General features: G+C 37.7%; 1 protein-coding gene across 1 annotated transcript; it reads right to left on the bottom strand.

Moving 5' to 3' along the window:
* Positions 1-26,904, bottom strand: LOC121871266 (electron transfer flavoprotein-ubiquinone oxidoreductase, mitochondrial-like). The gene is made up of 11 exons (XM_042373488.1): positions 26,785-26,904; positions 23,401-23,511; positions 19,579-19,731; positions 18,078-18,236; positions 16,683-16,879; positions 15,869-16,086; positions 13,929-14,099; positions 8,685-8,893; positions 6,886-7,068; positions 3,670-3,891; positions 1-1,934 (listed from the first exon to the last, which is right to left on the bottom strand). The coding sequence occupies exons 1-11, from the start codon at positions 26,882-26,884 to the stop codon at positions 1,771-1,773; spliced, it is 1,887 nt and encodes a 628-aa protein (XP_042229422.1). The 5' UTR covers positions 26,885-26,904; the 3' UTR covers positions 1-1,770.

The following is a 26,904-nucleotide window of genomic DNA, read 5'->3' as shown; positions in this document are numbered from 1 at the left end:
AAAAACATACATCAAGGAAGCAAATTTTAACTTCCATCTTTATTTCATTAAGAAAAACCTAGTTACAAAATCAATTTAAATTACTGTATTTACATTTACCAAACTTAATCATTATTGCATTGCTAAGTTGCTTGTATTTGATTCTTAGAATAATGTACAAAGACTGTTCCCAATAACATAATATGTAACTACAGTATGTGAAATATATAGATAACCTTATAAATTAATTTGCATATACCAAAATTAAAAAGAAATATCATAACACACAGTACTTCAGTTATTGAGTACAAATGGCTAAATGGTTCCAAAAGACCTGAGTGAGTGGGGTAGTCCAGAATTAAACTGGATTATGGCCCAAATAAACAAAGAAAGTTAACAGTACAGTCTAAATCCAGTGGGTCCCAAAGTGTTAGATATAGACCCTCAGGGGTCGATGAAACTGTGCAGGGGATCAATAAATATCTAGGGGTTGACATGGGCCAATATAATTCTAGGGGTGAAAAGTTAATTTTAAATGTTTAAATAGGTAATACAGTAGATCATTTTGAAGATATTGAGAATATGTGGGTTCCTGACTGGATTGCTACTCCATTCGATGTTTAAATAGAAAATGCAGTTGTAGAAACTAACTAACAGCAGGAATTAATTGAAATGAGCATGGCTCTCAAGCCAAAAGCATTGTTTAAATGTAAAGGCTTCAGTGATTACTGGAGCAATGAAAATACTGCTACTAAATATCCAAACCTTAGGGCAGCTGCTGACCTGTTTTTACTTGCATTTCCAAGTTCATACATGAGGAGCTCTGGACCATAACCTACTAAGATCCGTGTATCACTGAAACATATTATGTACTGCATTGCATTGTATTTCCCAACCTCTCCTCTGACCCCTGGGTAAGTCAAGAGAGCTAATTGGGTGAAATAATTCATAAGAAGAATAATGAAGACATTAAAATAAGGAGAACTGGAGTAGTGCACATGTCATTTTCATTCTTCTCCATACAATATTATGAAAACCAGATGATTCCAAGTAACTTATGTTATTTTCATCATTATGATGAAGTAGTACTCCTGTGTCAGAGTAAAGTATCTCATAAAACTACGTAATATGAGACAAAATGTTTTCAAATGCCACACAAAAATCACTTTGTGCCAATAATGAAGAGAAGACTATGTAATTTCATGAGACTTATCGGTGATGTATATTTAATCTTTTTCCAACATATACTGCATCAGGTGCAGTATGGAGGGTCCCAGCACATTAGATATATCCCACAACAGTTGCATTACATTTTTTGCAAACCAATATAAATTTCCCATGCTTTGCTTTTGCTGGGAATCTTTGTGAAGCCCTTTGGCAACTTCTCTGAGGTGGTGTAGGCCTCTCACCCATTAGTATTGGCTCGAACATTACTGAAATATAAGTGATATTTAAGCAACTACTGATTTTATGTACAAAAATATCTGTTGCCAATCAGCATACCTTGATGTCTTCTGGCTACAACCACGTATACAGTAACTGTCTCAACCATACCTCAGGTGGAATACAACTTTGAAGAATTAGAGGAGACTCATACCTATGGTCTGTAATGATTCCAGTAACTAAACTAAATGGTGAAAATGTATTACTTTTTCATGTCTAAACCAGGAATAAATACCAACTGTAAAAAATATCTCTGATATTCACATTTGTACAATAAAAGTTTCATTTCTTCATCCCTATGTACAATTTCATTTTATCCCAATTAATTTAACACTTTAGACAACCACTTTACATTCCATCATAGGCAGGTCCACCACCAGCCTCAGGTACAACCCAATTGATATTCTGGGAAGGGCACTTTATATCACACGTTTTACAGTGGATACAGTTCTGGGCATTGATCTGAAGTCTTACACCATCACCAACCTCCAATGGCACGTATTCATACACGCCTGTAAAATAGACAAAAGAATTCACTTACATTTACAATAGAAATTAATAGATATGCATACACACGGTTATGTACTGAATACTGTGTACAAGTATGGATGAATGTGATGAATGACTAACTTCTGGTAGCTTCCTGTAGAGAAAACCCTCGTATTCTTCAACTAAAGAGAGGGGGAAAGCCAGTTCAAAAAATTTTATATTCTAAATTTGGAAAGAAGATACCCCAAGAACCCATTTCTTTGATTTGCATATGGGTGCTCATCTCACACCTGCCCAACACAGTATATCAGTAACCCCTTACTAGTCCAGTTAAACTGTGGGCTACGGCATCATCCCAGTCATTCATCACAGTTTAAGGCCATTTTCCACACTTCTGTGTATGATTACTAAAAATCTGTTGAGAGAAGGGGGTGGCACGGACTATCCCCGGTGGAGGCTCCCGTTGCTTAAGAATAAAATGAAGGAGCAGGCTTTGTGTAAAATACAACAAAACCTAGGATAGCTTTTGTTGCCCTTGTGAGGCCATGGTAGTGTTCTCTGTTCACCTGCAGAGGTTCTGAGTTCAATAACTGACTAGTGAGGTTTTGTTAGTATATTGAAGTCAGCATACAGTATATGTGGTCTGAAATATGTATGCAATATTCACACTTTATTCTTAGTATCTGACAAAACATTCATCATCAACATTTTACAGCCATTTTCCACGCTCCCATGGATTAGCTAACAATTGCCCAATGGCATCTCTCCATGCTGCATGGTCTCTTGCAGTTTTTCTTCAGGTGCTTAACTGTTATTTTCTACCTCTCCCCATGTCAATTTTGGCCTTCCCCTGGCTCTCCTCCTCTCAACAAATAGACTTGACCCAATCGGTCTCATCCATTCTCCTGCCCAAACCATCTCACCCCGCCTCTATTCAGAACTTCAATATAGTACTCTCTATTCCCAGCCACCCTCTTAGCTCTGAAGAGGGTTTCCTGTCTTTCAGTGTCACATTACACATACACCTCGCCATTCTCATTTCAGCTCGTTCAAGTCTACTTATGTCAACCTCTTTAACTGCCATACAACATCACACTTCTAACACCTACTACATACATTCTTCCTTTCATACAGAAGGAAGGTCCTCTTGTCGTCAATAAAGGCAGCCATTTATGACTTGCAACTGAGCAACTTATGACACATTGTAGAATATAAAATAAAAAGAAAGTGTTGAAGTGAGAAGGCCACACATTAACGGTCAGTGTGAACTGTGTAAACATTTTGGCAATCTGTGCCAATGTCAGCATCAAAATTTGTCACTGAGGATTAGCCTGATCATCAGTCAACCTTAAATGAAATTGACACTTAGTCAAGGTCACAATGGAGATAGAAGTCTTCTACTGAAAGAGAGGAAAATGAGTAGGAGCAAGAGATGTGAATAATAAAGGCAAAAAGGAGTACTGATACCCTTATTCATCCCTAACAAGTTTATTCATCTTCCTCCCCCTCCATTCTCACCCTTCTCCTCATTCTTTTCTCTCTCTCCCCTATTAAAGTATCACCCAATCTAACTCTCCTCCTCTTTCTGCTCTCTCCTTCCTCCCACTTTCTTAACATTCTTCTTCCCACATCCTCCCATTTTCCTGACTTTCCTTAACACCAAGCAAATTCACTTACTGTTTCCCATAAACCAAACAACTCAACAATATGCAGTACACTTTTCCTTTACAAGAGTAACAATGAATGCTCAAAACTAACCTGCAGGACAAAAGCGACCTTCTGGTCCATCAAAGATTCCATGATTCCTTTCCACAGGCACAGAATCATCCTTCAGGGTCAGGTGAGCAGGTTGGTCATGATCATGGTTGGTACCAGTCAATGCAACTGAGCTCAGTAGATCAAAACTAATCTCTCCATCATGTTTAGGATAGGAAATTGGTTTGCACTGATCTGCTGGCTTTAAACTTTGTGCATCAATTCCTGTAAGAAAATAGATATTACAAGTCCTTGCATTTCTAATGAAAATTAAGATTTCCACTCCAGTAATCAATCAACATAAGAGGTTGTCAGCTGTTCAGTGTAGTGGAGTTGAAATAATTCGATGGTTAGGAACCAAAAGACATCATGAACTAACAAATTGCAAATTATAGTTTAATTGATTTAAATGGAAATAATTAATTAGTTTGGTTTCAGAGGCCAAAAATTACCCATAAAGTGTTCCAAAATGGCTTTAATAATCACTAAACATCATACATATTACTGTACATAAAAAAATATAGTAACACACAGATATTGTAAAAAAAAAGTAACTATATTACATAAACAGTTCAATCCCTTCTCATTATCAATCTGTAGGTTACACACTATTACTAGCATCCAGACGGGCAGGCTCTGACTGTGCTACACAAACAAAACACAGTATACCCTTATTAATTCGACAAAAGAGGGGCTCTGGGTCACTCGAATAAATGAAAAATCCGAATAAAACGAGTTTGGAATATTTTGACATTATTCGACAATTTCCAATTTTTTTGCTCAATTACCGTATTCATTCATTTTCTGTTCAGCTTTTGCACCATGCCTTGGCTGCCACATAAAATAATCTATTTGTAATTATTGTTCAAACAAAAATATTTTCTCAATGTACATACAGTAATAATAAAGTAATTAAATGTAATACTGCGAGTTGAGGTGATGATGCGAGGGGTGAGGTGATGAGGCAAGGGGTGAGGTGATGAGGCGAGGGATGGGGTGATGAGGCGAGGGATGGGGTGATGATGCAAGGGATGAGGTGATGAGGCGAGGGGTGAGGTGAGAGATGGGGTGACGAGACGAGCGGTGAGAGCACTAGTAAACCATTCTTATAACATTTTAATTTCTAATTTCTACTTTAAAATCAATTGATACATGATGGCTCGATTTGGCTACTTTTGCACTTAGTCAACTGATCAGTGAATAAACCAGGCATATGAAGACACATTATGCACTACAATAATACTTATTAGGTTCTGATAAATATGTGACAATATTATTTATAAGTGCTCAAGACAGATCCTGTGGTAAGCCAACCCTCTGGAGCAATGACAACAATGGTGCTTGAAAGATAGTGAGTGCTGGCAACATTATTAGTGAGAGCGGGTCAGTGGGACCAATCAGCTGTTACCGCTCTGTAAACAAGAGATTGAGAATATACTACGGTTCAATAGCTCATCTGAGATTGAGTGTGAGATTTTGGGGGCGAAAATTAATCATTTTTCGATAAAATTTTATTAACCCGGTATCAAATGATACTAAATAATATGGGAATTATGCCGAATTGCATACCGTTGGTATAAAGTAATCGCGAGCTGCCGAGCAGGAGGTGATGAGTTGTCAGTCCTCCCTCCCTCTTCTGCCACACTCTCTCCCAGGCTACACACCACCCACATAAATAATGCTCTAACTACTTATAATTTTTCTTATTTTATAGTTTATATTATATTTTTTTTATTTATAATTCACATTAGAACACTGAAGTGATATTCATTTTATATTTTCTTTGTCCAGGTCAATTTAGAACATTGAAATTATATTTCCACAACTTTTATGGCTTCTTATGTAAATAAACACGGCATTTTAGATCTTCATAGTGACCCAGGTGCTTATTAAAGCATGGGTGTCTGACAAGTTTTCATAATTTATGATGCTGCATATTTCAAGAATACCGACAATGTTGCAAGAGATTTCAGATGTGTCACAGTTACTTGTGATGATTTCTGGCATTCTAACAATGATGTCAGGTGACTCATGTACAGTATGTATTCATAATGACTGTAGGTGTATCACAAGTGTTCAGAGTGACCTCAGGAGTCTCACATTTGATCATGATCTTCATATGTATTCATAATGATGCTAGGTATCGTGTGCTCTATTGACAGGTACCTCACATGTTCTGCTCTATTGACAGGTACCTCACATGTTCTGCTCTACTGACAGGTACCTCACATGTTCTGCTCTATTGACAGGTACCTCACATGTTCTGCTCTATTGACAGGTACCTCACATGTTCTGCTCTACTGACAGGTACCTCACATGTTCTGCTCTATTGACAGGTACCTCACATGTTCTGCTCTATTGACAGGTACCTCACATGTTCTGCTCTATTGACAGGTACCTCACATGTTCTGTTCTACTGACAGGTCATGTTCTGCTCTACTGACAGGTACCTCACATGTTCTGTTCTACTGACAGGTACCTCACATGTTCTGCTCTACTGACAGGTACTCACAGGTACCTCACATGTTCTGCTCTACTGACAGGTACCTCTCATGTTCTGCTCTATTGACAGGTACCTCACATGTTCTGCTCTATTGACAGGTACCTCACATGTTCTGCTCTACTGACAGGAACCTCACACCTCACATGTTCTGCTCTATTGACAGGTACCTCACATGTTCTGCTCTACTGACAGGTACCTCACATGTTCTGCTCTATTGACAGGTACCTCACATGTTCTGCTCTATTGACAGGTACCTCACATGTTCTGCTCTACTGACAGGTACCTCACATGTTCTGCTCTATTGACAGGTACCTCACATGTTCTGCTCTATTGACAGGTACCTCACATGTTCTGCTCTATTGACAGGTACCTCACATGTTCTCATGACCCAGGGTAACTTGCATATGATCATAATTGCTCCAATAACTGAATGGTGCTCATTATAATGTCAAGTGACTCATTATTGTTCATACTGACCCCAAGTATCTCATGAGTATCCATAATAATTACAGGTGATGCACAGTTGTTCATAATGACAGCATATCCCTTATAAAGATACTAATTGCCTTGTATATATCTATGGGTTACCCTTGTTTTGGTAACATAGTACAGTGTACTTTTAGACTGAGAAATAATGACTTACTGGCATATCTAATTTAAAGTATCCAGAACAGCTATGATCACTACTAATTAATAAAAAGTATTTTAATATTCACCTCCATGTTTCAATGTCCAAGGTTCCTTCCCTCGTCCTAGGATGTAGAAGAGACCAGTATAGAGTAGACCACCAAATAAGCCAAGGGGATTGTGGAAGGACGGGCGAACGTTACGAACAGAGTGCAGTTCCTTCCACACCCAAGACTCTTTTATTCTCTCCTCGTAAGTGGCTGGCTCAATCCCTGTTAATAGTGTTCAACTTAAGTAAACAGATGAATATTTTCCTTATATCTGAAAGCTGAATAAAACAAAACAAGAACAAGTTGACTTTCATTTAATTATATGAAAGTAGGTGATGCTGACTGCTGTTAGGAGGAATTTATTACAATTACACGGCAGCACATTTTAAAATGGCAGTTTTACTTCCCTTAAAAAAATGCTGTTCTCATGCTTTGTTTTGTTTTTATTGTCCTTTCAAGTACAGGTATACATATATATATATATTTTGGGTTTCCTGCTTCTTTACCTTTAAATTTTTATTTTTTGTAAAGAAAGTAAGACAACCCATGCTGTTCCTCCACTCTCATTTTCTAATGTTAGTGAGAATAAGATTAAAGCCAAGGATTAAACCATGGCCATGGAGAAGATTCAACTGACCTGTGAATTTACCTGCTATAACAATCCCTGGCAAGTCCCATTTCTCCATGAGTCTATGTATGTTCTCAGGCAGGGAACTGGTCACTTGGTTCAGTGCACATGTTATACAGAGCCACCTGCTCATTCAGTCCATGGTTATGAAATAAACTAAAACATTGATTTAGTGATTCCTTCAAGAGCTATTCAGCCAATAGGTAAAGTCCCCTTCACTAGTGCATTTACAGGGGCTGTCAAACAAACACTCTACAAATCATCACATTGAGATATTTGTCTTAATACTGTTTTCTTTGACTCCATAGTATGTTTACTATTGTGAGTTTCCTTCTGTTGAATGTAAACAAACACAGGGCTGCCACACTGCACAAAACCTGATGAGCCCCTGTAAATGTACTAGTGAAGGGGACTGTACATCTTGACCAGTGGTTCTTAACCTTTTTGGAGCTGCCCTCTCCCCTATGATCCCCTCCTAATCCCCAAAAGTCATAAGAACACATTTCTTTTTTTTAATTCCAGTTTCACCACCTTTACAGACTTTCTAGATCCAAATAAGTAAATAGAGATTTTGAATTGACAGGGGGTTGAGTTGACAAGGGTTTGATTGACAGGGGGATGAGTTGACAGGGATTGGATTGACATGGATTGAGTAGACAGGGGTTGAGTTGACAGGTTGTGTTGACCAAGGGTTGGGTTACAGGGGTTGAGTTGACCAGTGAATGAGTTGATCAGAGGTTGAGTTGACCAGGGGTTGAGTTGACAATAATTATAATAAAACACATTTTTAAGGATATTAGGCTATTTACTGCTTTGTGCTGGTGGGGGTGTGGTGTGTAAGGTAATACCAGAGATGTGGACACATTGGGGGCATAAGCATAACTAAGGCCTCTGAGCAGCTGGAGCAGGCACCAGTAAGCCCAGGAGCAGAACATACACTGCACAAAAATTTTAAATATTGGAACAAAAATTCAGGACTCTTAGAGGGTTTGGGCACTGGTCTAGATAAGGCCTCAATCCTGACTTGGATCACGAAAAGGATTAAAACAAACCGTATTAAACAAAACCATATTATGAGGTCAAGGTAAAGATTTGATCCTGGTCGTACTGAGTTAAAAGTCGTTCTGAACTTTTAAGTACTGTCTATTTCAGTTGAAAAATAAGTGACGACCCATAGGATATTAAACATAATAAAAAGAGCTGTACTTACAAGTGGCTTCAGCATTCTTCTCATCACTAAGAGCATCAAATATGCTCTCAGCTGCAACCATGGCACTCTTCATGGCATTATGTGTTCCCTTAATCTTTGGCACATTCATGAAACCTGGTGAACACCCTACAAGACATCCTCCAGGGAAAGTCAGTTTGGGGATGCACTGTAATCCTCCCTCATTCAAGGCCCGGGCTCCATATGAAATCCTGAAATACAGAACCAGTTCAACTTTAAAATGAAAGAACGTGTTACATATCAATCAATTTTATATACGTATACAGTAGGTAGTCCTTTCCACATTTAAAATTTGTATGATCCACACAAGCATCTTAACATACATCTCACATTTTACTTCCCCAATTGCCATGTTAATGACAGGTTTTCTTTCCCTCTAAGGATTTTTTTTTCTTTTTTTTCATATTCTAACAAGAATAATCTCCAATCAGGCAGAATATGTCTCTGTTTTGCTTTCAACAGGTTCATTAAAAAGCTGTGTGTGTCTTCTTGGTTTTCTATAATAGTTTTTGACAATTATTTTCATGACAGTCTGGTACAGTACAGTAAAGCCTCGAATAAAGACGGTAATGTGTCCTCCAATATTGCAGTGTAAGGTGAATCATCGTATCGTGAATCATTAATTACCATTAAAATAAAGCAATAATAATGAGATGCGTTCCCAAGTGTGACCTTTTCATATCTTTTGTGTGACTTTTTACCCTCCTTTCCCCCCAAAACAATAAAATTAATGAAAAATGTAAACTATTTCTTTAAATAATGTTTATGAATGCACCCTATACAACATAAATGAATAATAACATGGTCACACAAGAGGAGATGGGATGCCATTGTTTTCGCTGGTGTTTACAGCTGGGAGTCCGGGACGATGGTTCTACATAAGAAAATGAAGAAAATAAGACCCTGGTTGTAGCTGTAGTAAAATTTATGTAAAAAAAAATAATATATATATGTTTTTAGTAATGTTATTTAATATTAATAAATGGAACAATAGAAGTAGCTAACCACTAATGGCAGAGAAAAAAAAAGTGAGTTGGATTGGGAACACCAAAATATACATGCGCATTTAAGGAAACAGTGTCATTTATCTTAAGAATATGTACAAAAGATTCATTATTGTTTATTACTGAATATGTATTTGATTGAATTAATCTTTATACTGTATATGCGAAATGAACACTACAATTCATTAATAATACGTAGAATATTATAAAACACACAAGAGGATGAGAGACGGCATTGTTGTCAGTGTTTACACCCATAATGTCAGTTATCCACCTGAAACTGAAGAAAATAAGACCCTGGTTGTTGTTGTTGTAAAATTAATGTAAAAAATATGTATGTTTTAATTAATGTTATTTAATGTACAGTAGAAGTAACCACTGATATTAAAGAAAAAAGTGAGACTGATAGTGGAACACCAATGTATACGTGCACACTCAAGGAAACAGACATTTATCTGAAGAATATGTACAAAAGATTCATTACTGTTTATTACTGAATATGTATTTGATTGAATTAATGTTTTTATATGTGAAATGAACAATGCAATTCATTAATAATACGTAGAATATTAATACACACAAGAGGAGAAAAGACGACATTGTTTTCGTGAAAGACGATGGTTCTACAGATTCTACATAAGAAACTGAAGAAAATAAGACCTTGATTGTAGCTGTAGTGAACTTTAGCTTGTTTGGGGATTACTGGCCACTTCGCCTTTTGGCTATTTCGGCCGAAACTGTCCCCCCGTTTTCTTTGGAGTTCTTTCTTTTGTTCTTTTTGCTTTTCAATTTCCATTCTTCTTCTTGGTCTCGTTCTGGTATATACTCGTAAAAGTCTAAAAACGCTGATCTTTTTAATGTTACTGAATCTGGCCTTTTTGTCTTTTCTTCGGTCTTGTTTGATTCTGGCTTCTTTTCTGTGGTCTTGTTGGGGTCTTGATTCTTCTTTTCTTCAATCTTCACTACAAGGAGAGTCTCCTTGTAGCTCAGTTTTTTCTTGCATCGCAGCTTAGCCACCATACACTCCTCCCTCCACTTAGGACACTCCCAGTCGGAGGAGTGAGGGCCACCACAAACTGCGCATTTCTTGGACGCCGAGCAGTTGTAATGTAAAAAGTGAACACCTATACAGTGGGGTATGCTATAACGAACGTAATTGGTTCCAGAACCTCGTTCGTTATAGCATTCGTTCGTTATAGGATTAATCCGTTCCAGGCCCCCAAATACAACCACTTAACACTGAAAAAATTCTGTGGAAAATGTAAAAAATACGGTACTTTATCTTACCTTAGTGTTATTCAGCATGCAGGTACCCCTAAACACTGGCACATCACTATCACTTCCACTGGGAGTCTTGGCTTTAAGGTCCTCAAACAATTGTTTAGCCTTCTCACAAATTATAGCTTCACTAATGTTACCACCTGCCATTTCTTTCTCCTTTATCCACACTAAGAGTAAATTTTCCATCTCTTCAATCACATTACACTTTGCTTTGCTAAGTCTAAAGATTCCCTTAGCCACTTGCACAGTTTTTAACTCCTCTTTATTCTTCAAAATCGTACATATAGTCGATTTAGCCATCCCATATTCATCACTAAGTTTCGCAATGCTTCTTCCATTCTCACGTTTCTTTACAATTTCTTTCTTAGTTTCAAGGGTTATTAGCTTTCTCACTCGCTTTGGACGACTCATTGTTACAATTGTATACTTGTATAACAAAATAGTTATACAAATAACGCGAATTTCCACATCAAAAGACGAAATTTCAACAATAACAGTGGTGCACTGGCTACACAATGAGACAAAGATGGCGCCTGACGCTCTTGTTGTGGGTCGCGGTACAACAATATTCATGCGCCAGGCGAAATAGTCCCGTATTCATCCGCGTTCGTTGTAGGAGTTGCGTTCGTTATAGCATTCTCAATTTTATAGGTAAAACCGTTCGTTATAGGAATATTCGTAGTAGGATCCGTTCGTTATAGCATACCCCACTGTACGTATGTTTTAAGTAATGTTATTTAATGTTAATTAATGGAACAATAGAAGTAGCGAACCACTAATGGTAAAGAATTTAAGCGAGACGAATGTGTACATGTGAAAACACTCGTCATTTCTCTACAAAACAATATGAAAGCAACACTTATTTACTGTTTATATATTGTTTTAAATAATACTTACAACTGTAAAACAAAAATTCTACTCACCAATAGTGGTAAAGTCTAAAACATAAGGACAGCCAATGATGATGTGTGAGTTTTTACTCAGATGACGAAGTCATCAGGTTCAACTGTAGCTGAAGCTGTAGGTTCAACTTTGGCTGAAGCTGTATCTTTCCATAAAGCTGTTACAGAACCTGAAGTTGTTGTTGAAGCTGCTTATGATGCTGAATTTGATGGTGTAGTTAAAGTTGATGGTTTAGACCTTCGAATAATAAAGCTGTCGAAAGAACCTTGCACAGCTGCTTTCTTTTCTCATTATACATCTTTATGAAAAGGTCGTTTGCATTTTTCGTGTCCCTTTTAATTTTAATGCTTCGTTCTATTATAGGATCCACTTCAGAAAATATGTTCATTGTTTGCTCCATATAATATCCACAGACCTCTTACTTTTTTCATATCGTTTTAACACATCTAGTTTCTTAGCTAAGCTTACACACTTTCTCTTACCTTTTGAACCAGCACTACCATCACTTGCTCTCTTGCTCATGTTGAATAGGGACTAAAAAATGCCGTAATAAGCCTGAGAAAGTTTTTCTCCTTTTCCTGTTCAGATGCGTGAAAACAAAGGGCCTGCCAACTGCGATTGTTTATACCAGTGATGCTGGAGTCACCACTAACAAACCCGGCAGCCTCCGTGCACAAGGCGTGTTTGGGGGGGGGGGGTTGTGTAATACATTTTATTTATATGAAAATATTTTTTTTTCTAATTTCGTCGTAAATACGAAGAAAATAATGGTGCAAATTGAATTTGGTCCTAAATTAACCAGGGACTTAAATATGAATCGTCGTTAGTAGAACTGTCGTTATCAGAGGCTTTACTGTACTGTACCTGCAAAAAATTACAATAAATTCTTCCTGTTTCTCTCACGATGAATCTCTTCATGAACCTTCAACAATTAAGCTTTAAACTACAGGTTGAACCTCTCTAATCCGGCACCCTCAGGACCAGACCAGAAAATTACCTTACGGTACCAAAAAGTATAAAAGTTCATGTACATGCAGCTTCAGGAATGCTGGCCGCCTGGTCTTGACGCTCGCCATGCTTGGGCTATGGGCACATTTTTTTTTTGGTCATAGCTTCAATCCAAATGCTTAGTGGCCTTTCCATTTTTACAATTGTTTTACCCCTCACAACTTAAGCCACTTGAGCACTTTTGGGATCCCTATATGCAACACTTGCTCTGATTTCTTTTGTCTCTCTCTTTATAAAGCAATCACTTTTTAAAACATTTAGGCACATTAACACTTACACTCACACTTCTTTGCTTTCTTTTACCCACATTTAAACATGTAAATGATTTGATGTAAGAAATAATAGTCGTGAGATAACATGTGCATGGGACAGCTCATGGGTGAAGACTAACAAAACGATGCCGATGCTTACTGGGAAGCGATGCATTATGTGCCGCTTGGGTGTCGAGGAGCTGCGTAGTACACCATTTTTCTCATCTTTATGTTACTAGAATGTTCTCAAGAGGACGAAACATTGCCTCTAGACTGACTTCACAAGTACCTGGATTCACAGATAACAAGGACTTGGTGTAATGGCAAAGTTTCGCATAGAAGTAGACTAGGGGTGTTTAGGCATGTGGAGAGAAAAGATGAGACCAACTGGGTCAAAAGTTGTATGAATCATGTACGAGTTTTAATACGGAAGGGAGGGAGGGGAGAGCCAGGGGTAGGCCAAGTATGACATGAGGAGAGTTTGTAAGAAATGACATAGTAAAGAACCTAATGAGAGAGGCCACAAGAGACAGTGCAGCAAAGACAGCTTGCATCACATAATCACGGCTAACACACACAAGTGTGGAAAATGGCCAAATGTTCATGAAGACAACACTGGAGAGGTGATCAACTTATCTAGCATAAAAATTTAAAAGATATATCACACACTCAAGGGTGATTGTATATGATACAGATGCCATGTTCAGTGGTGAAAGGTTTAAATACTCATTAAGGCTATCCATTTAAAACTGTAGAAGAACAGATGATACATTACTTACCTCGACCCACCACGCAATATGGATTCTATAGACGGGTGATGTTTAAACTTTTGGAACTCTCTGAATGGGTGTAAATAGGGGTTTGTGTAGTCCAACCCAATGACAAAACCAAGAGCAATTAGTGGCTGCTCTTCATTCAGGTGATACAGGAACGAACCTCCGTACGTGTTTCTGAAAAATTAATATCCAATACAGTGATCTAGTAATTTACATTCATATTAAAATGTGACTTTGCTCCCAATAAAGTAAGTTACTAAGAATATATGCATATATGCACAATCCTAAATGTGATTACGGCCGGGACAGGGAGCCATTCGTTCTAGAGACAGTAATTTCTTTTACCTGTATTGTATATATGTGCGTGCATAGACACACACACACACACAAAACACATACAAATAAATAATAATGGGAAAATCCTCTCACAAATAATCAGAAACAAGACAACAAAATTTAGAAAAAATGTGACAGTACCCTCAAGTCAACTCCATGCTTAGTTATTAAAGTTAAGACTCACATTTATTCAATTTTGTTTTTTTTCTGATTATTTGTGAGAGGATTTTCCCATTATTATTTGTTTGTATGTGTTTTGTGTATGTCTTTACACACACACATACTGTATATACAAAAAAGGTAAAAGAAATAATTGTCCTAAGGGCAAACACATAAAGGGAATATACATTTCTTTGCACATGAGTAAAAAACATACCCCCGGTCAGCAAATATTATTCACGGATTTGCCTATTCATTTTGAGAACCCAACCCGCCGAATTTTAAGGGCATGCTGTACCAGTAAATGCGAGGAATAAATAAAAATAATAACTTAAGAAAACTGTACTGTATTCCCATTTGGCTGTTGGAAGACAAAATTTGTCTATCGTTTTACTATACAAGGGAAACAGCTCATAACAGATGAGATCCATCACTCCTCCCTCCTATTAACACACACAAAGTTTATTCCCTTTTCATGTTTTTTACCTACTATTTTCTTTTTCAAATTCTTCAATATTGTGTGTGCAATTAACATAAAAAAATAATTAAGTATACGGTATCTACCCAAAATTATGAGTTGAAAACTAACCGTAACATAGCTAATAACTCGGCCAGGAGTGCTAGGGAGAAAGCTAGGGGGGTGTGACTATAGTGACGAGTCTTGTGTTACTATTACAAATAAAAAACTAGTATGAAATACTGAAAAAAAAAGGAATATCATCACAGATGTAAAGTAACAGCCTACATGGAAAGTCAAAAGGCTGAAGCAAACTCACAATTCCCAGCATTCATAAACAATATCACTACCCTTCTTATGGTATTTAACAATTGTGCTACTTCAAACAACATTTGTATACAATCTTGATGAAAAAATACAGCTAAAACCATTAAGAAAATGCTAAATGAAAGTTTAACACAACCACCATTTGCATAGACACTGGCTGCTTAGCCTCAACACTTGCCAGTCACCAAAGCAATACAACACAGCTGGGATGCTGCCTCTGCCAACTCCCTAGCAATGCCCCCCCCCCCATACACTCTGCTCTTTCATCTACCTCCCTTGAAGTGTCTGACTCTGTGATAATTATTATTATTATTTTTTTTTTAACAAAATGTATTTAGAATTGTGCATACAGTCATGTAACTGAGTAAGAAAAAAAAATAAGAAAAATATTAATAATAAAGTTACATGTATCTACCCAAAATGATGAGTTAAATAAGGACCATAAAAATTCACAGATTAGTAAGGTTAGCCTACCATATGCACGTCTTGGGTAGTTATTGTTCACTGTAAATGACTCGCAGAAATGCGTGAATTTTAACTAATCAAAGATACTGTGTGTTATAATTCAACCCCTTACTCTTTGCATAAAAATTTGATCATAAAAACTCGAGACTATATGGTATACATATGATCCAAACACAATGGCAGAGATAATTAAACTTACTTGTCAAGTGGCCATCCAACAGTGTGTTCAATGGTTCCAGGCTTGTGGTTTTCAGGTTTTACCTCCCATAATTCCTTGAGCCCAATGCCATACGTCTGAGGCTCACAGTTTTCACGTAGATTGAATTTGGTATACAGCTGTTTGGCAAGATGGCCATGACAACCTTCTGCAAAGATTGTGCATTTTGCCCGCAACTCCATCCCTCGTGCAAAAGAGTCCTGGTTAAATACAAGGCCTTTAGAACGTTAAAATATAAAATGACATCTTATTTTCTAAAACATATTACATATACTGTAATACCATTATGACAAGAAGTAGCAACTGTGAACTCTAAAACACATTTATTCTTCTTTTAATGATCCTCCAACACATTGTTCATGCTCCACATCACTTCTTAACATAATGCATCTCCGTATCATTTCTCCTACAGTTTGCATCTCCACATTACTTCTCTAACATATATGTACAACACTTATCCAACATCTGTACATCACTTTTCCAACATAGTACATCCAAATAAGTTTTCAATAATACTACACATCCTTCCCTCTTTTCTCCAAACACTCCGAGAGTTTAGTGCTTCTGAAACATACCGGTAACTATTGTACAACAATCTTGTATCACCACCAAAATTACCAATGTTTTATACAAATCCCTCAGATTTGTTTTACAGTTATGAATCTTATGGAAGGTGACTCGTTAACCGTAATCTCATTAACCGAGGCGTTCGTTAACCAAGGGATCACTGTATACACTAAGGTCAGTTACGGGGTTACTTGTGTTTATATCATGAATGAAGCTACCAATTTCTTACCTTTGGAGAGCCATCCTTAGCAATGCCTACATCACTTGTAGCAATGCCTGCAACCGCTCCATCTTCATTGTATAATATTTCTGATGCTGGAGTGCCAGGATAAATCTCAACACCCAACTCTTCTGCTTGCTCGCCAAGCCAACGAACAAAGTGTCCCAAACGCACAATGTAGTTTCCATGATTGTGCATTGGCATACCTATGAAGAGGAAAAGAAATTTCTGTTACGAGTTTGCTTTAATCCTATCATTTTTGGCCTTTACAAATAATCCTAAACTTACATTCTCAATTATGTTTTATTTAAACTTTGCTGCTAATTTATTTTCAGATTAAATATCATGGCAACATTTATTATACCTCACTTGGATAATAAAAACTGCACACAGTAAGGTTTAATAAATGATGAACTTTTATTCAATTTAACAAGCAAAATTTTGAGTGGAAGACTGCTTGTGTGCTTGCCTAGACCCTCGGCAAGAAAAATGATAGTTGCCAGTTATAGTTTCCTTTAATATACACTTGGTCCTGTTATTACATATTCACTTAAACAATAGACAGTGGGGCTGAGGGATGGAGATGGATATTATTTAGAGATAAATAAGCTTATGATTATTCTTATCTCAACTTCTATTGTTTTTAGCTACACTATTAAAAAGTACTCAAGCAAAATCACATTTAACTGTACAGTAAAAATGCCTTAAAGTAAATAAGCTTAGCTAAACCAGTAACAACTGTATGTGGTGAGTACCAGTGGTGTTTGTGGGTATGAGAGAATGTCATTTCTAAAAGCTACTTAAAGCTTTACCTACAGTTACTACTGTATATCAAACCTAATAAAAAAAGGAAGAGATTACTGAAGAATACCAGAGCAAAATAAATGTTAATGTCAAAATATCGTAAACTTGTAAAGGGGAAGGCTGTGGTGCTGATGACTGGCAACAGTCAGGCTTTGTTAGTGAGGGGAGGAGCCAGTCTACTGCAATTAGACTTGTTTTCTATACCAACACTGTCAGGCCAACCACAAGCAGCATAACTCATCAGTTCTGGTAACTACAGACTGTATAGTTTCTATTGATATACAGTATCAGGATTCAAGTTTAATATTGTTAGATTAAGTGACTCTTGGGGTTGAAAATTTTGGACTGGAACACATCTTTGCTTTCCAATGGGAAAATTGGTCCCATTTGATAAGAATTCACATAAACTCTTTTGAAAAAATGTCACTCACTAAGCAGGACCTTACTGTATGGAGTTGGTGTTGGTTTGTGTGTTGATTATGTCTATATTGAAGGAGGTCTTTTGTCTGAGTGTATGATGATGTAGTTTTTAATGTCAGCATAAGTGGAGGTCAAGCATAAGATAATTGCTCAGTCTATGCAAGGAAACTAATGCCTTACCAGGTAATATTGGTATATTAATTCGTCTTTTTTCTGTGAGGAAAGCAAACTTGTCTGCTGTAACTGGAGTATTTATCGGAGAATTGCGTTCCTTCCAGTCTGGAAAGAGTTCCTCCAAAGCACGGAGCTCCAAACATGCTCCAGATAAGGTGTGGGCACCTAAAAATTTTAAAGCAAGAAAGATAACTGTTACACCATCATACTCAGACATAATTTTTCCTGAGAGAGGCATACATTCCCTCTTCTGCACCTACATAATTTAAAAAAAAAAAAAAAAAATAGGAAAGGATAAATAAAAATTGTGTACATAATTATGAAGGTAAGTCGAGAAGTAACAAAGTGCACTGATTAAAATCTAAAAGTATGTCACACAAAACAATGTAAGATTGGTCCTGAAAACCCTTTTTAGTCAGCAACTCCAAGGGGTTGATACCCCCAAGCCTCAGGGGATTAATGTGTGATTGAGATCTAAAGGTTGAATAGAATTAATAATTAGGTTTTTCTTCAGGATCAATAAATTCTGTATAGTCAGCAACTTTAGAGAATTGAACCCCAGGGGCATAATGTGTGAGTGGGATATATATACATTTTTTTTTTTTTTTTTACTGTTACATGCATACACAATCATTCAAACAGAATGTGCAAAAAAGAAAAAAAGGATTATCATAAGGTCAAAAAAGAAAGAGAATAAACATTTCTTACGTCAGCTGGAATTATCCCCCGATCGTGAAAGGGGTAAGGGGGAGAGGAAGAGAGGGGAAGTGAGCTCCTGTCTCCCACGTCCTTAGTGAAACGATTGCCAAATGGCAATGCTTTATTTTTTCTTTTCTTTATTTATTAGTATTATTTTTATTCATTCCTCACATTTATGGAAGAATACATTAGCCTGTGGAGGGATAAAGACGCCACACTAATCTGAGGATGCTTGAAATTCAATGCCGTGGTTGGTGAAATGGTGTACAGAGTAAAAACCGTGGATACCCAGAGTGCACGGATGGGAAATCCGAGGTTGGCGAGGGTCTACTGTATTAACTGCACTAAGTCCCCTCCTACTTCTCTATCTGACTAGTGGCAAGAGCAGTGTATGGGCAAGAAAACTTTTGCCATCATAGCACTGCTCATAAGAAAGCCAAAATACAGAGATATGTAAAGTGTGTGGCCAACTTGATAGTAGATATGGAATACAAGATAAATGCAAATACGTACAGTAGACATGCAAGCAGCCTGATGGTCTACTCCCAAGAAAGTGTGATAATCAAAATTAGGAATTTGGGGCCTCCCAGAAAAACCAAGATCCTTATAATTTTACCCTCTAGTAGTATCAATTCAGTGACCCTATTTTCACAAATACAGAATTAAAAAGGTACCATTGAAATAACTGTTGTTTGCAAAAAATTTGGCACCTCCCAAAATATGTCTCTCAGGTTGGTCATTTCGTTTGACCCCCTTCATTATGTCACTGTCAAATATTTACAAAGATAAATGCAGAAGCTTCACATACCAATATCTGCCGCTTTCTCCACCACCATCACCCTAATCTCCTTTTCTTCTTCCTGTGCCAGCTGCATGAGTCGTATGGATGCAGCCAAACCAGCTGGACCACCACCTACGATCACTACATCAGCCTCATCTGCATAGCGTTCCATGTCCACGTCTGGAAAGATTACAAAACCTTAATAAAAATCTTAACAGAATAAAAATATATGACTTACCAGTAACAAAATTCTGGTGGCCTTTACAGGGTCTTCTCATGTAAGCAATCTTTGATGTGAGGGGCTACCCAGGCTGAGATTAAGCAGCAGATGGTCTACTATACATGATCATTTTATATTAATTACAATTTGCCATTTTATTAACTAACATACCGTAGATACTTTGTCCACATAAAAGAAAGATACATGAATCTTGTTTGATGAGCAATGATGATGTAAGATGCACTGGCCAAAATATTACACCATGGTTCATATTTTGTTATTACATTACCTATAATAATCCAGAAAAACAAAACATTATTTAAATTCATTAACAGGTTACATCATCCCCTTCAGTCCTTTCAACAGCTACAATATTAAAGGAGCCATTTTGAATGTATGATGATTATTCATTTCTCCAAACAGCTGATTCAACTGGTGAGCTTCATGCTCTATCCAAGTGTTACCCAAACTAAGGTCTATACAGTAGCTTCTTGATAAATTTTTATTTTCTTAAACTGTATGATCATTAATACTGTAATCCTATTGCACTCAGTTAATTAGTAAAGTTTAAATTATATTCAATCACTGGCAACTGTCCGCTCACTCTTGGTGGCCATGCAGATGACAATTTACTCCATGGAATATCTAATATGTTGTAAGTACAGTATAGTGTAACTCCCCAAGAATGATGTCATGGCAATTTAGCCTAACAGCGATAACTGGTACTGTTTTGGTTGTTCATTCTGGCATGGGATGGTGCTACTGTGATCAGCTATCATCTATTTTGTTTAGATCTACAGGTATCCCCCAATTTACAATGGGGTTACATACCAGAAAACCCATAGCAAGTTGAAATATCATAAATCAGGAGCATTATGAAATGAGGTTCATTAGCATAAATTCCCATCCAGTCCGATACCCACATGTATGACCATAAATAAAATTCCTACAATTAAACAAGACTCACGACATCATTAAGAACAAGTTTGGTCATCATCATATGTCCAGAGACATATGTTTTCCTGGATGCCTTGGCCTTCCCAGATGCAGGAGCCTCAGTAGCATACTTGTTAGACATTTTTAGTTACATTGCTCACTTCAGTCACAAAACAATCACAAAAACTGAATTAGTGATGCCTTTCACTGTAAGGAAAAGACTCCAATGATAACATAAAAACAATGATAGTGGCCGACACGCTCACATCATGTTCACAACAAGAGGCAAAGCACTTTTCAGTCACAAAAAACAGAGCAAAATTCACTTCACAGTCACTAAAACAGAGTACAATGTGAGCGTTATTGATGTCCTCACTGTCAAAAAAAAAAAAACTGATGACAAGTAACAACACCGATACTGACCGATAATCGTTAAGCTACACATTCACAGGCATGTATGATCACCATAGAACAAAATGCGGGACTGTATTGTACCGAGTGGCCTTGTGGTGGTGCACGGGTTGACTGCAGTTGACAAGTGCAGCAAGAGGTGCGTTCCATATTCCCCACGTCAGTGGGGGTGATCTTAATATATATCACCAATGTTTAAGCAAAATATCCAAATTGACTGATTGATTGTGGTAATTATACATCTCTGATGATGTAACAGCATAGGTCATTTGTCACCAAATGAAACTAAAAGCTCAGAAGGCTAAAAACAAATAATGCAAGGCAAAAAATATAAATAATAAATAGCTATGTTCTTGTTATTTTTCAACTCGGATTTTCAGGTAGAAAGTATATTGTAGATAATTATATTTTTTTTAATATCCTTTTTGCCACTTATCAGCTTACTAGCCATTTGAGCACTCTATCCAGTGTTAGTACAGGAGGAAACCAGTAAGGTTTGGTAGGGTCACACTGGATAACACCCTTCTCATGTGTGTCCAGGCTCCAGGCTGAGGCAAGAGTTACGCGCATTACCGCTGTACCACTCTGTTATGTGCAAACACAATCGTTCATACACAATGTGCAAAAAAAAAATATTTGGATACAGGTATATCTTAAGGTCAAAAACATAAAGAGAATAAACATTTCTTACATCCGTGGGAGTTAGCCCACAATCGTGGAAGGGAAAGCGGAGAGGAAAGCGCGCTCCTGTCTCTGGTGTCCTTAGTGAAACTATTGCTAAATGGTAATGCAGTATTTTTATTTTATTTTATTTATTAGACTGCAGAGTGATAAAGATGCCACACTAATCTGTGGTTACTCGAAATTCAATGCCGCGGTGGGCGAGGGTCGACTGCACATGTACATATTACAGTGAAGCCTCTCTGATGAACTAGTACAGTACCAATGTTTATTGAAATATAAATGTCTTAAAAGGCATTTTTTTGCTGTACTGTATACTTTTAGTTTCTTGTGCCGTACTCCATCCTCCCCATTATAACTTATAGAACAGTATACCACAAAAATATTTCACTGTAATTACCAGTCCCAATCTCACAAAATACAGTAAAAGCCCTCTTAATCCAGATTAATTGGGAAAAAATCCAGTCCAAATTAAGCGAATTTCTGGAGGTCTATTTAATCCAGAAAAAGTCTGGATTAACTGAGAAAAATCCGGATTGGCATCTGGTGCACACGAATGCCAGCACCAGCTGCTTTCTTTACAAGCCAGTCACACTGTTACAGCCCTCGTGAGTACAGACATTTCTTCAATCCTGTGGACTCTGAGATTTTGTGAATTAATTACTATGGCCTCCAAAGGCAAAACAACTTCAAAGGAAGTCAGAAGAAGACCAGAAAGAAGTTTAGCTTGAAGGACAAGCTACCAGTTCTGGAAGATCAGAGAAAGGTGTGTCTGCAAAAGTTTTGATGGAGAAATATGACCTGAAAAATTCAACCAACAGCATCACCAGCTTTGTTATAAATACTGTATGACCAGTATGTACAGTACAAGAATTATAGTACAGTATATATATATACTGTATTATAATGCAGGATAGTGATTCAAAAGTATTTATTTTTGCCACCACGTGGGTAGATCTGGACTCAATCCGGATTAACAGAAATTAGCCTGGAGTGGTTTGCCAGTCCGGATTAAGCAGAAATCTGGATAAAGAGAGTCTGGATTAAGAGGGTTTTACTGTACTACCAAAGGTCTTCTGTACTGTACATGGAATATAAATTGTAAATATAAAACACTTCACACACCATCTTGTACAGGGGTACAGGTATTATATAATAAAAAAATTAATTACCATCCTGGTTCAATTTTTTCTGCCAAGAAGTAACTGAAGACAGGAAGCCTCCAAACAATGGATACAGTACATCATTAAAGCCAAGAACCTACAATATTGTTCATTATCACACCAAACATCCAATAAACAAAGCAAGTGTGTTATTCCTGTATTCCAAAATGAAAACTCTTCTCTCTGAACCCACATGCAATAACTATTATTTTTTTAGTATAAGCCAAATAATTTTACAACATTCCTAACACCATCATACTCACCCCATTCTTCCTTGATTTGACAATAATCACAAAACCCAAGATAAAGAAAACCTTCAAGGCTCCATGATTCCACTGAATTGAATCTTTGATCCTGGTAACAAGAGTCCTCTCAGAAACAAGTACAGAACTATAATTATCATCACAGTATTCAAGAAGACAAAGCAACAAAGCTCACCTGTCCATCGTGGGTCTGTTTCCCTCGGCACCCGTGTGTAATGTGTTGTTATGCGAGGAACAGCATCACTTGAGTACCACCGTCTTATTCTTGCTGCATGACGCAAGTGTGCTGAAATGTAGAAAACACAAAAAATAGGATTTCATGGTAATGTAACTCTTTCAAAAATATGACACCTCTATATAGTTTTGAGGTAAATTGGGTATTTGCAATCTATAGATCTAATAATTCTATGACTCTTTTCTTCTATGACACCTTGTAAACGTCAAATAATGGTGATTTTGTTTTATTCTTTTGTTATTATCGTAAGTATAGTCTCGATTTATGCGGATTTCCTTTATGCGTTTGGTCATTTACGCGGCAACTGGCCAGACCGGCAATTATTAGTTACGCTGCACATTCCATCATTTATGCGAGAAGCGGTGCAGGCAGGGTGTGCACAAGGTCGCCCAGTCAACAAAACATTACCGAGTTCTTCACCCGCCACCCACCACAGCCAGACCAAGTCAGTGATAGTGATAATATGGACATTGAGGGGTTTGAAAAAGAGGCCCTGCAAGCCTCTGTGGTGGATAGTGATACAGGTGATACAAGTGATACAGGTGAGGGTCAATAATCTGCCCTCTGCCTCGGAACCAACCCCCCATCTCCTTGTGCCCAGCCATCTCTTCTACTAACGTAAGTGTTAAAAAACCTAATATTATTGATATTTCTCTTAAATATTAATTGTGTGCATACCATCATAAGATTAAGATGTTATTTTTACTACAACGTACGTATTGTGTCGGAAAAAGGGTAGTCTGGTGGTCAGCCCAGTCTCTATTTCAATTAATCCCTTATGTTGTTATTTCGTTTACGCGTTTCTCGTTTTACGCGGACCTCCACTGGTTCAATTGGCCGTGTAAACCGAGACTATACTGTACAGGAGCACCTATCACTTGTTCACTTTGTTTACAACAGACCCACTCCATCTGAGCGTACTCTCATGTCCACAAAAAACGTAAAATTACACCATGACACTTCAACAAAGTTGCTTTCATTGGTACCAGATATCAAAATAAGTACAGTACTTCTCTTTAATATGGAAGTTAGGTAAGGTTAGGTAGGTTTCTTTGGTTGGTTATGGTCAGGTTCTATTAGGTTCATTATTATTCACTTACGACATAAGTGTATGTAATGAAAGCTAGGCAAAATGATGAGATATATCTATTGCATGTATTAAAAATCCCAGATTCCATGGCTTTACGAAACTAAAATTTTACCCTAAATTGTTATGCATCACTCCTCTTTATCAAGAATTTGTCACTATTCATAAAAGCACAGAGAAACAAACCCCGTGCCACTAGTGGTCACAAAAAGAAGCAGGGTAAACACTACAGCCATCTCTCAATTTACACGGTACTGTAGTTAAATTCTTGAGAATGGCCGTGTAAATAAAAAACATGTAATTCAAACGTAATTATCCTTAAAAATTATCCTTAAAAACTATAATTTGTTCATCTATTTCCTTTTATATATTTTATTTACAATAATATAATAACAGAAGCAAACCTAGTGGTGGTGGAGGAGAGGTAGGGGGTTACTTGGGGAGGGAGTAATCTGAATCAGATGACAGAACCGGTGATGGGGAGAAGTGGGAGCTTTCAAGATGCCAGATGTCAATGGCTGAGGTTCAGGTGATGTTACTTTTTCCTTTTTCATAAAGTAGGAAAGCAATAAAGTACTGAAATACTACAGTAAGTCCTCGCTTAATGTCGAGGTTACGTTCCTAAAAATACGGCATTATATGAAACAACGTTAAGCGGATAAATTTTCCCCATAAGAAATTGATAAAATACGGGAGTTACATTCCTGAGCCCCCTTTGCCCCATGAAATACATTACATATACAAAAATCATTGCCATTTCTTTAGAAAATAATGCATACATATACAACTACAGCGAACCCTCACTTTACGCGGTTAATTCAACCCACAGGGTACCGCGGAAAGTGAGAAACGCGTAGTGAACAACATAACATATGGGATTAATTGAAATAGAGACCAGGCCCACCCCCAAACTCCACTTTTTCAGACACAATACCTACGTTGTAGTAAAAATAACTTCTTAATTTTATGATGGTATGCACACACAATTAATAATTAAGAGAAATATCAATAATATTAGGTTTTTTAACACTTACAGGTACATTAGTAGAAAAGATGGCTGGGCACACGGGGATGGGCGGTTGGTTCCGAGGCAGAGGGCAGATTATTGGCCCTCACCTGTATCACTTGTATCAATTGTATCACTATCCACCACAGAGGCTTGCAGGGCCTCTGTCAAACCCCTCAAAGTCCATATAAGCCCATATCCTCACTATAATTATCACTATCACTGACTTGGGCCAGCTGTGGTGGGTGGCGGGTGAAGAACTCGGTAATATTTTGATGACTGGGCGACCTTGTGCGCACCCTGTTCGCGCCGCTTACACAACTTGGCAGATGGCAGGAGAGGGCGGGAGAGATGGCGGGAGGTTTGGATCCAAAAATGGCATGGCTCGCCAGCCGTTCTCCGCGTAAAGGGGTACACGCACTGCGGAATGTGAGCATTCCGGTTTCGGCAGGGTACCGCGTAAACGTGGAAATGCTGAATGTGGGACCGCGTAAAGCGAGGGTTGACTGTACTAAGTTTGTGTTGGTAGTCAACGATGGACGGAGGTGGTATAGCGAGTGTATGGTGGGAAGTGAAGCAAAGGAGGCAGGTGGCCGGAGAGGAGGAGTATGGCAGGAATGGAGGAGGGTGGAAGCGCAGGAGGAGGGTGGGAGCGGAGGAGGGTGGGAGCGGAGGAGGAGGGTGGGAGCGGAGGAGGGTGGGGAGTCACTGAGACTCTGCACCAAGCCATGAGAGCATAGCACTGCCAGACGAGAGAGGGTGATGCACTGTAAAATGCAGTCTGTGATGACCGAAAACGACGTAGTATCGTATCACCGGGACGTTAAACAAATTTTTGGTCTCTAAAGTTTAGCGACGTTCCGATTATAAATGATTTTTTTTTAAACCAGTAATATGCACAAGAAATGGTCAGATTTCAGTAAAACACACCATGATACACCAAAAAATCTATTTTTGTATCAAAATCTGAGGACAGACAATGGACGAATTTTTACCCATTTTACCAAATAAAAAGTTGTGGCCTATTCTAAAATACTTTCAGTAGTGCATCATGTTAACCTTTAATGTGGATCTATGGTAGAGTAATACAGCTCCAGTGTTTTGTAACCTACCTTATTCGTGACGATATTGTAATTAGGTCACTTTCAGATACTTTTTCACCTTTGTTAACTGATACAAGAGCTTCACAAATATATGTATTCACTCATACTCAAATTACTGTTAATCTTACCAGCACGAAAGGATATCCTGCCAGCTACAAATGCCATGATAGTCCTTCCTTTTACCTGACCGTCAAGACACTGGGGTACAAGTGACTTAAGTAAGTCCATGGCACACTGCCAATGTCCTC

This window comes from Homarus americanus, unplaced genomic scaffold (assembly GCF_018991925.1).
Source record: "Homarus americanus isolate GMGI-L3 unplaced genomic scaffold, GMGI_Hamer_2.0 scaffold46973, whole genome shotgun sequence".
Lineage (NCBI taxonomy): Eukaryota > Metazoa > Arthropoda > Malacostraca > Decapoda > Nephropidae > Homarus > Homarus americanus.
This window is presented reverse-complemented; position numbering and strand designations above follow the sequence as displayed.